This window comes from Macrobrachium rosenbergii, chromosome 42 (genome assembly GCF_040412425.1).
Source record: "Macrobrachium rosenbergii isolate ZJJX-2024 chromosome 42, ASM4041242v1, whole genome shotgun sequence".
Taxonomy (NCBI): domain Eukaryota; kingdom Metazoa; phylum Arthropoda; class Malacostraca; order Decapoda; family Palaemonidae; genus Macrobrachium; species Macrobrachium rosenbergii.
Window position 1 is genome coordinate 30,951,736 of NC_089782.1, and position 10,000 is coordinate 30,961,735.

The 10,000-nt window shown below is 34.7% G+C and overlaps 1 protein-coding gene across 1 annotated transcript in view; it reads left to right on the plus strand.

The window, feature by feature from the left end:
* LOC136827785 (MOXD1 homolog 1-like) overlaps positions 1–10,000 on the plus strand; it is a 16,624-nt gene that overhangs the window by 1,068 nt on the left and 5,556 nt on the right. Inside the window, exons 2-10 of the mRNA XM_067085244.1 lie at positions 324–473; positions 1,563–1,742; positions 2,613–2,699; positions 3,155–3,350; positions 5,721–5,825; positions 6,181–6,344; positions 6,795–6,912; positions 7,591–7,715; positions 8,917–9,062. Of these exons, the coding sequence (XP_066941345.1) occupies positions 324–473; positions 1,563–1,742; positions 2,613–2,699; positions 3,155–3,350; positions 5,721–5,825; positions 6,181–6,344; positions 6,795–6,912; positions 7,591–7,715; positions 8,917–9,062 (1,271 nt within the window). The remainder of the gene's footprint in view (positions 1–323; positions 474–1,562; positions 1,743–2,612; positions 2,700–3,154; positions 3,351–5,720; positions 5,826–6,180; positions 6,345–6,794; positions 6,913–7,590; positions 7,716–8,916; positions 9,063–10,000) is intronic.

A 10,000-nucleotide genomic window follows, 5' to 3' on the forward strand; every position in this document is an offset into this window, starting at 1 on the left:
CGGTAAAGAGAAGCTGTGGTCCACCTTACGAGTTCCTTTGATAATTTTATGCTCTGTTGGGAGTCAGTGATGTATATATATATATATATATATATATATATATATATATATATATATATTATATATTTATATATATATATATATATATATATATATATATATATATATATATATATATATATATATATATATTTATATATTTATATATATATATATATATATATATATATATATATATATATATATATATATATATATATCCCTATATAACGTATATATATGGCAAAACCCTATACAGTATATCTCACCTTTCCCTCCTGCAGGATCGCTACGCCACTGGGAACACTGTCCCACAGGTCGATTCGATTCAGAACGTCCAGCTCTTGGGAGGCTTTCAGAACGACACACACACCATCCTCAGGTTTTCACGCCCTTGGTCCACTTGCGACGAAGCGGAGGATTTGGAGCTTAGTGTGAGTATAGGGACCCACAGGGAGTCTGTCTTTCGCTTTGCTGATTTGATTAGAAGGATGATTTATCAGGTATCACTAGAATGAGTATTGATGATTGATGTGGCTATCAGATGATTATTCATATGTAGAAAGATTATTATTATCTTATTATAATTATGAAACTTAAAATTGTTCTGATGTGTTGATATAGTTATTTTAGTATAATCTCCTCAAGGTTTGTCAGTATAATGAATTATTTTACTTAACTTGGCGTAATTATAGTCAGAGTTGTCATATATCATAAAATTGCAAAGAATATGATTTGAACCAGTTATCCCTGCCTTCAACAAATATTATAAAATATTCTCTAGCTGATATCATTCTTCAAACTCTGATTACGAAGAATATCATTTAAACCAATCACCAAACTTCAAAAAATATTATAATATATTCTCTAGTTGATATCATTCTTCACAATAATTGAAAAGAATATGAATATAAACCAATTACTTCTACCTTCGACAAATATTAAAACATATTCTCTAGCTGATATCATTCTTCAAACTCTGATTATAAAGAATATGATTTAAACCAATCACCAAACTTCAAAAAAATATTCTAATATATTCTCTAATTGATATCATTCTTCACACTATTTACAAATGATATATGATTTAAATCAATTACCCTTACTTTCAACAATATCAACATATTTTCTAGCTGATATCATTCTTCAAATTCTAATTGCAAAGAATATGATTTAAACCAGTCACCAAACTTCAAAAAATATTATAAAATATTCTCTAGCTGATATCATTCCTCACAATAATTGCAAAGAATATGAATTTAAACCAATTACCCCTACTTTCAACAAATATCAACATATTCTCTAGCTGATATCATTCTTCAGTCTCTAACCACAAATAATATGATTTAAACTAAATACTTCTACCTCCAACAAATATTGTAAACATCTCATGACCAGATTCACCTCTAGCTGATATCATTCTTCAGTCTCTAACCACAAAGAATTTGATTTAAACTAAATACTTCTACCTCCAACAAATACTATAAATATCTCATGACCAAATTCACCTCTTGACTCACCAGAAAGACGACACAGTCCGCCTCATCTGGGCCTACGGAAACTCGGACCCAGTTGGAGGAGACCCAATGTCAATTGGCTACCATTCCCAGAGAGGTGGCAAAAGCATCTTCCTGAGCGAGCCCAGATTCCAGATGCCTCTTTTGGGTGAAGATGTCAAGGCCTGGGATGTTAGGTCACCTAATGTAAGGGTCCTGAGGTGTATTTGGGATGGTTTACGTAGGAATAGGGTTTCTGTTACTTAAGGTTCTTGGTTCAGCAAAGATTTAACTTTCAAATGCCTAATATATGGGTGGTTAAACTACAGTTCCATAATGCAAAGCTTTCAGATGCCTAATATAATGACTGCTTAAACTAAGGTACCATAATTCAAATTTTCAAATATTTAATATATGGCTGGTTAAACTACAGTTCTATAATGCAAAATTTTCAAATATTTAATATATGGCTGATTAAATTCCAGTTATATAAAATCACGATTTTCAAACACCTATTATAAGACTGCACAAACTACAGTTCTATATTGCAAATTTTTCAAATATTTAATATTTGGCTGCTTAAACTATAGTTATGTAACGCAAAACTGTCTAAAATCAGTTCTACATTGCAAAATTCTTAACTAGTTAAGATCCAAATTGTATGTGATTCCAGAACTACAGTTTTATTAATTTGAGATTTCAAAACATTACACTTTTAGTTTTCTATAAACGAAAACTATAGTACCGGATTTATCTGTCCGTCCGCACTTTATTCTGTCCGCACTTTTTTCTGCCCGCCCTCAGATCTTAAAAACTACCGAGGTTAGAGGGCTGCACATTGGTATGTTGATCATCCACCCTCCAGTCATCAAGCATACCAAGTTGCAGCCCTCTAGCCTCCTCAGTAGTTTTTATTTTACTTATGGTTAAAATTAGCCATAATCGTGCATCTGGCAACGACATACAGCATCATACCGAGACCACCGAAAGATAGATCTGTTTTCGGTGGCCTTGATTATACGCTGTACAGAAAACTCGATTTTTCAAGGTGTCAGTAACTCAAAAATTTCCAACCAGGTGACACTCCCGGAAGATTTGACGACAATTTATTGGTGCAAGCTCTTCAAGATTCCTCCAATGCCCCAGAAGACTCACGTAATTGGGGTAAGTGATTGTTTGCAGTTTCAGATTGAAGGTGTTTCTCTATCTGTAAATATATATATAAAAAAAATTGATTTGTGTTATGTTTAGTTTTTAAATTTAAATTTGTGTATTTTTATCATTTTTCATTTTAATTTTTTAATCTTTTATTCCAGTTTATTATTATTAGTTTATTATTATTATTATTATTATTATTATTATTATTATTATTATTATTATTATTATATTTATTATTATTATTATTATTATTATTATTATTGTTACAAATTCGTCCAGTTATTGTGTAGAGTGTTTTTCAAACATCTGCACACATGCAAAGAGCACAAATGTGTACTAACTGTATACATGCATACATACTTATGCGCACATAAAGTATACATACATTATATATATATATATATATATATATGTATGTATGTGCGTGTATATGTATGTGTATTAACAAACACATCCCGCAGTATGTTCCACTGATATCCAAGGACAACATCCAACATGTCCACCACATTCTTCTGTACGAGTGTCATCTCCCAGAAAGTGACAAATATTTCGAAAGGTGGATCGACGTCGATGGAGCCCAATGCTTCGGTGCCAACATGCCCGTCTCCTGGAGGTACTGCACCAGCCCTCTGGTAGCCTGGGCTGTTGGTGGTGAAGGTGAGGAAAAATCTGGGGTTCTGGTGAAATCTGTAATGAAAAGGTGTTAAAACCTTAAACTTTTGTACCAGTCCCCTGGTAGCCTGGGCTGTTGGTGGTGAAGGTGAGGAGAAATCTGGGGTTCTGGTGAAATCTGTAATGAAAAGGTCCAAAAGTATCTTTTGTACCAGTCCCCATTGAGGAGAAATCTGGGGTTCTGGTGAAATCTGTAATGAAAGTGTTAAAACCTTAAAAGTATCTTTTGTACCAGTCCCCTGGTAGCCTGGGCTGTTGGTGGTGAAAGGTGGAGAAATCTGGGGTTCTGGTGAAATGGAAAAGGTGTTAAAACCTTAAAAGTATCTTTTGTACCAGTCCCCTGGTAGCCTGGGCTGTTGGTGGTGAAGGTGAGGAGAAATCTGGGGTTCTGGTGAAATCTGTAATGAAAAGGTGTTAAAACCTTAAAAGTATCTTTTGTACCAGCCCTCTGGTAGCCTGGGCTGTTGGTGGTGAAGGTGAGGAGAAATCTGGGGTTCTGGTGAAATCTGTAATGAAAAGGTGTTAAAACCTTAAAAGTATCTTTTGTACCAGTCCCCTGGTAGCCTGGGCTGTTGGTGGTGAAGGTGAGGAGAAATCTGGGGTTCTGGTGAAATCTGTAATGAAAAGTGTTAAAACCTAAAGTATCTTTTGTACCAGTCCCCTGGTAGCCTGGGCTGTTGGTGGTGAAGGTGAGGAGAAATCTGGGGTTCTGGTGAAATCTGTAATGAAAAGGTGTTAAAACCTTAAATGTATCTTTGTACCAGTCCCCTGGTAGCCTGGGCTGTTGGTGGTGAAGGTGAGGAAAAATCTGAGGTTCTGGTGAAATCTGTAATGAAAAAGTGTTAAAACCCTAAATGTATCTTTTGTACCAGCCCTCTGGTAGCCTGGGCTGTTGGTGGTGAAGGTGAGGAAAAATCTGGGGTTCTGGTGAAATCTGTAATGAAAAGGTGTTAAAACCTTAAAAGTTCTTTTGTACCAGTCCCCTGGTAGCCTGTGTTGGTGGTGAAGGTGAGGAAAAATCTGGGGTTCTGTAAATCTATAATGAAAAGGTCCTTAATGTATCTTTTGTACCAGCCCTCTGGTAGCCTGGGCTGTTGGTGGTGAAGGTGAGGAAAAATCTGAGGTTCTGGTGAAATCAGTGATGAAAAAGTGTTAAAACTCTTAATGTATCTTTCGTACCAGTCACCTGGTAGCCTGGGCTGTTGGTGGTGAAGGTCAGGAAAAATCTGAGGTTCTGGTGAAATCGCTGATGAAAAAGTGTTAAAACCCTAAATGTATCTTTTGTACCAGCCCTCTGGTAGCCTGGCTGTTGGTGGTGAAGGTAAGGAAAAATCTGAGGTTCTGGTGAAATAACTGATGAAAAAGTGTTAAAAACATAAATGTGTCTTTTGTACCAGTCCCCTGGTAGCCTGGGCTGTTGGTGGTGAAGGTAAGGAAATATCTGAGGTTCTGGTGAAATCAGTGATGAAAAAGTGTTAAAACTCTTAGTGTATCTTTTGTACCAGTCACCTGGTAGCCTGGGCTGTTGTTGGTGGTGAAGGTAAGGAAATATCTGAGGTTCTGGTGAAATCAGTGATGAAAAAATGTTAAAACTCTTAGTGTATCTTTTGTACCAGTCCCCTGGTAGCCTGGGCTGTTGGTGGTGAAGGTAAGGAAAAATCTGAGGTTCTGGTGAAATCAGTAATGAAAACATGTTGTAATTCTAGATTTTTCTCTAGAGAAACTGGGGGATTGATATTCCCATTTGTTAATTACTTATTTGATTCATTTGCTTATTGAAAAAGTATTGAATACCTAAATTTATCTTTTGAACCAGTCCCCTCATAGCCTGGGCTGTTGTGGGTGAAGGTGAGGAAAAATTAGAAGTGAAAAAGTGTTCAATTTTACATTTATCTTTTGTACCAGTCTCCTCATAGCCTGGGCTGGTGGTGGTGAAGGTGATGAAAAATTAAGGGTTAGTAAAATAAAAAAAGTCTAAAATTCTAAAATTCTTTTGTACCAGTCCTCTTACAACTGTGGGTGTTAGGTGGTGAAGGTGAGAATCAATTGGAGTTCTGGTGAAATCAATAGCGAAAATGTGTTACAATTAAAATTCTATTTTAGAGAAATTGAGAGGATTAAAATTCACTTTGATAATGAAAAAATTATAATTGCTCAATCTAATATTATTAAAGACATTCAAATTTTATACTGATGATAAAAAATATTATTAATACTTTTCCCAAAATCACATTCACACATAACCCACATCTCTACCAATACTGATAAAATTATGAAAAAAAAGTATTAGGCAAATAATACCAACACTGCTTTTACCATCCCATCTCAAGTGTCACTTTTCCTCACACTCACCAGGCAACATGGTACCAGAGAACATCGGCTTCCCACTGGGAGAGGAACACGGGGGAGCCACTTACTTCATGATGGAGTTGCATTACGACAATCCTAATCTCAGGAAAGGTCTGGTTTTTTTTTTTTTTTTTAAATTTTCAATTATTATGTCCTCTGTTTCTTGAACTGTTTAATTTTGAGTTTAATGCCTGTTTATTGTTGTGGGACTAATTAAGACGATTTAGGTTGCTCTCTTGGTAGAGTATTGTGAATTTTGTTTTTTTAATTTTTAGTTATTATGCCCTCTCTTTCCTGAACTGTTTAATTTTGAGTTAATTGCCTGTTTATTGTTGTGGGATTAATTAAGATTCTTTAAGTTGCTCTCTTAAAAAATATATACAGTATATATATATGCATACTATATACATCTAAATATACTATACATATACATATACACATACATATACATAATTTCTCCCAACAGGTGTAGTGGACAATTCAGGCCTGAGAGTATTCTACACAGAGAACCTGCGTCCAGTTGATGCTGGCATATTGATACTTGGCCACAAAGTATCGCCTATGCAAATAATCCCACCAAGGCAGCATTGGTTCAGTACTGGGATCTGCAGTAGTGGCTGTACTGCTAAAGTAAGTATTATTATTATTATTATTATTATTATTATTATTATTATTATTATTATTATTATTATTATTATTATTGTTATTATTATTATTCAGGAGATAAGCACTGTGCATGTGGGTTATTATTATTATTATATTTATAATTTTTATTATTATTATATTCAGGACATAAGCACTGTTCATGTTTATTATTATTATTATTATTATTATTATTATTATTATTATTATTATTATTATTATTCAGCAGATAAGCAGTGTTCATGTAATTATATTATTATTATTATTATTATATTATTATTATTATTATTATTATTATTATTATTATTATTATTATTATTATTATTATTATTATTAATACCTTTCAACATAAATAACAAATAATAAAAATTAAATTCCGATATAACAAATACCTTATCTCTCTCTCTCTCTCTCTCTCTCTCTCTCTCTCTCATCCAGCAACTACCCGAGACGGGCATCACCATATTTGCGGGCATTCTCCATTCCCACCTCCTGGGCAGGAATATAACTTTGAGACACGTCAGAGAAAATAAGGAATTACCTGTTGTTATCAGAGGTATGATTTCATTTGTTTTTTTTCTTTTATTTTTTTCTTGTTGATTTATGTTTATATATTTTTTCTTGTAGTAGAGTTTAATGTTTATGTTTTTTATTTATTTTTTACTGTTTTGAATAAATATTGAAAGGGAATGTATAAATTATGTATATATGTACATATATATATATATATATATATATATATATATATATATATATATATATATATATATATATATATATATATATATATATATATATATATATATTGTGTGTGTGTGTGTGTGTGATAACAAAATATTCATACTTTCTCCATGTGGTAAAGTCATGAGAAAAGAATGTTTTTCATTATATATATATATATTTATATAAAAGTTTCTAAATATATATAAACTGAAGACATATATATATATATTTATCCTAAAAGTTTTAAAACTATAACTATATATAATATATATATTATATATATGTATGTATGTATGTATGTATGTATGTATGAACGTAAGTGTATGTCTGTCTGTCACTTAGAGACTTCAGTCACCAAATTAGAGAGTAAACATTTGTAACATTTGTACCAATAAAATGCACACCACACATCAATATTACCATTCCCTAATTGCACTCTACATTATGATCCTGAACTAGTAAAAAATATGGTTTTAAAACCTTCTTTTTTAATGATTATTTTATTAATCAGATCTCAGCTACGACTTCAACTTCCAAGAAATCCGGAATCTGAAGAAGGAATCGACTGTTTTGCCGGGAGACATATTGATCACGGAATGTGGTTTAGATTCCACGTCACGAACCAATGCAACATTCGTATGTGTTCCACGACCTTTTAGTAAAGATACAATTCGAGTTTGATGAGATAAATGTAACGTTTGTGTCACTCTGATATCTAGTTTTTTGTTGTAATTATTCTTTATTCAAAATTCAAAATTCAAAAGATGAAAACAAACTTTTTTGTATCAGCTGATGAAGGCAAAAATCTAAAGGAAATATTATTTCGTAAAACATCTTTCTTAGCATAAAATTAGATTAGAGTATAGATAAAGTTATAATTACTACAAAGGTTAATCAGAGATATTCTGTTGTCAATCTATTCACGTAATCTTTCATGCACTACAAGTTACTTTCAGCAAGAATAACCTACCATCCATTTCGGGGACCATGAGTCATCGTTTTTCTCAAATATCTTTCAAACTAATGATCTGATCGAAATGGTACTTTGACGTAGTGTACGAGACACCTCCCGCTAATTTTTGGTAATATAGTGATTTGTCAAATGGTGTTAGTTAAGGCGTTTACTCTTGACTTTCAAAGGCAAAATCGCATGAGTCAGCAGGATCATTCTACGCAATCGAACGTCCACTATCCCCCTTAGACAGGAAAGGCAGGTTGGTTACGGGCTGCTCCATGAGCAAGAGCCCGTGCTGGCATAAGGCCAGCTTAATCAATAACAACAGGGAGGGGGCGGAGATAGGGAGGCAGGGAAAGTGGGTTGAGGGAGGGATGAGGAGGGGAAGGGAGAGGGAGGGAGGGGATGGGGGATAAAGGACGGATGAATGCATAGTTTGGCGATGCTTGGCAACACCATGTAAGTCAAGGGTAAAAACACCTACCAAAAATTAAGTCAACCACCTTAACTAAAAAAACCATTTGCCAATGCACTATATCACCAAAAATTAGCGGGAGGGGTCTTGTACACTGTGCCAAAGTACCATTTCGATCAAATAATCAGTTTGAAAGATATTTGAGAAAAACGATGACTCGCGGTCCCTGAAATGGATAGTAGTTTCTACTTAAATATAACTGAGGAATTCCTGTATCAAACTGGTATGAATTTTATCTCAAAATAACGGTGAAAGCTGTACTTTAATTAATAAGTTTCAATTTAAATGTAACTTGAGGAAGTGCTGTATCTAATTCTCCTTCTTGACGTCGTCAGCAACCTAGAGGTTGCGACGCCAGTTTTAGTAGCCATAAATCACTCAATCAGTCAATCTCTTCCCCCAAAAAGGGAGGTTTTGGCACGGGTGAAGAAATGTGTCTCGCTTTCATGTTTTATTACCCTCGCACTGAACTGGCCTACTGTGCGTCTGGGCCATCGACCAAGAGTCTCTTCAATGCCCTGGGTATTGAGGAAGTCTACCCACCTAAAGGACAGTGAGTGCCCCAAGCATAAATGTTAGATCGCACATATGTAAATACTGTATGATATACATGCATGCATGCACATGCACATATATGATCCTGTTTCTTTTTTGTTGACCTGGGAAATGAAATATGTATTTGGTGGCTAGTTGACTGTTATGGGGTATAAAGAAGTAGAAGGATGGAAAGGGGCGAGGACTTAAGTTGTAGCAAGATTAGTGTCAGTAAAAGGAAGGAATAGAGTTTGACAAGATGGTTCATTCATGTGGGGAGAATGGGAAACAATGAGTCACACACATGGAAACAGATACAAATGCACGTATATCCTTTTTATCTTCTGTTGAACCTGAGCTGTGAAACATGTACCTGATGGTTAGCTGACTGTATTGGGATGTAAAGGAGCAGAAGAATAATTGAAAACTAGGATTGAGGAGATTAGAGTAAGTGAAAAGATGGGTTATAGAGTTTGACAAGATGGTTCAGTCATGTTGGAAGAATGGGAAACAATAAGTGGTCTAGTATGGATATAGAACACTATGGAAGTTTTCTGCACAGAGGGTTCATCCATGAACAGCTCAGGAAAAATGAGTTAGAAGGATTCTGCCGAGCCTTAAAATTAGCTTAGGAACATTCGATCCCAGAGGGCTGGTTCTAAACATGGCAAAACAGTGATTCATCTACACCGTTTTGCTGTGTTTAGTACTAGCCCCTGGTGGATCAAATACACTTGGGGACATTTGATCCCCCAGGGGCTGGTACTAAACATGTGAAACACATTTGACCTCCCAGGGCTAGTACTAAACATGGCAAAACAGTGATCAATCTACACTGTTTACCGTGTTTAGTACTAGCCCCTGATGGGTCAAATGTGTTTAGCACTAGCCCCGGAAGGGCCAAATCGTGTTTTGCCATGCTTAGTACTAGCCCTGAGGGGTCAGATGTGTTTTGCT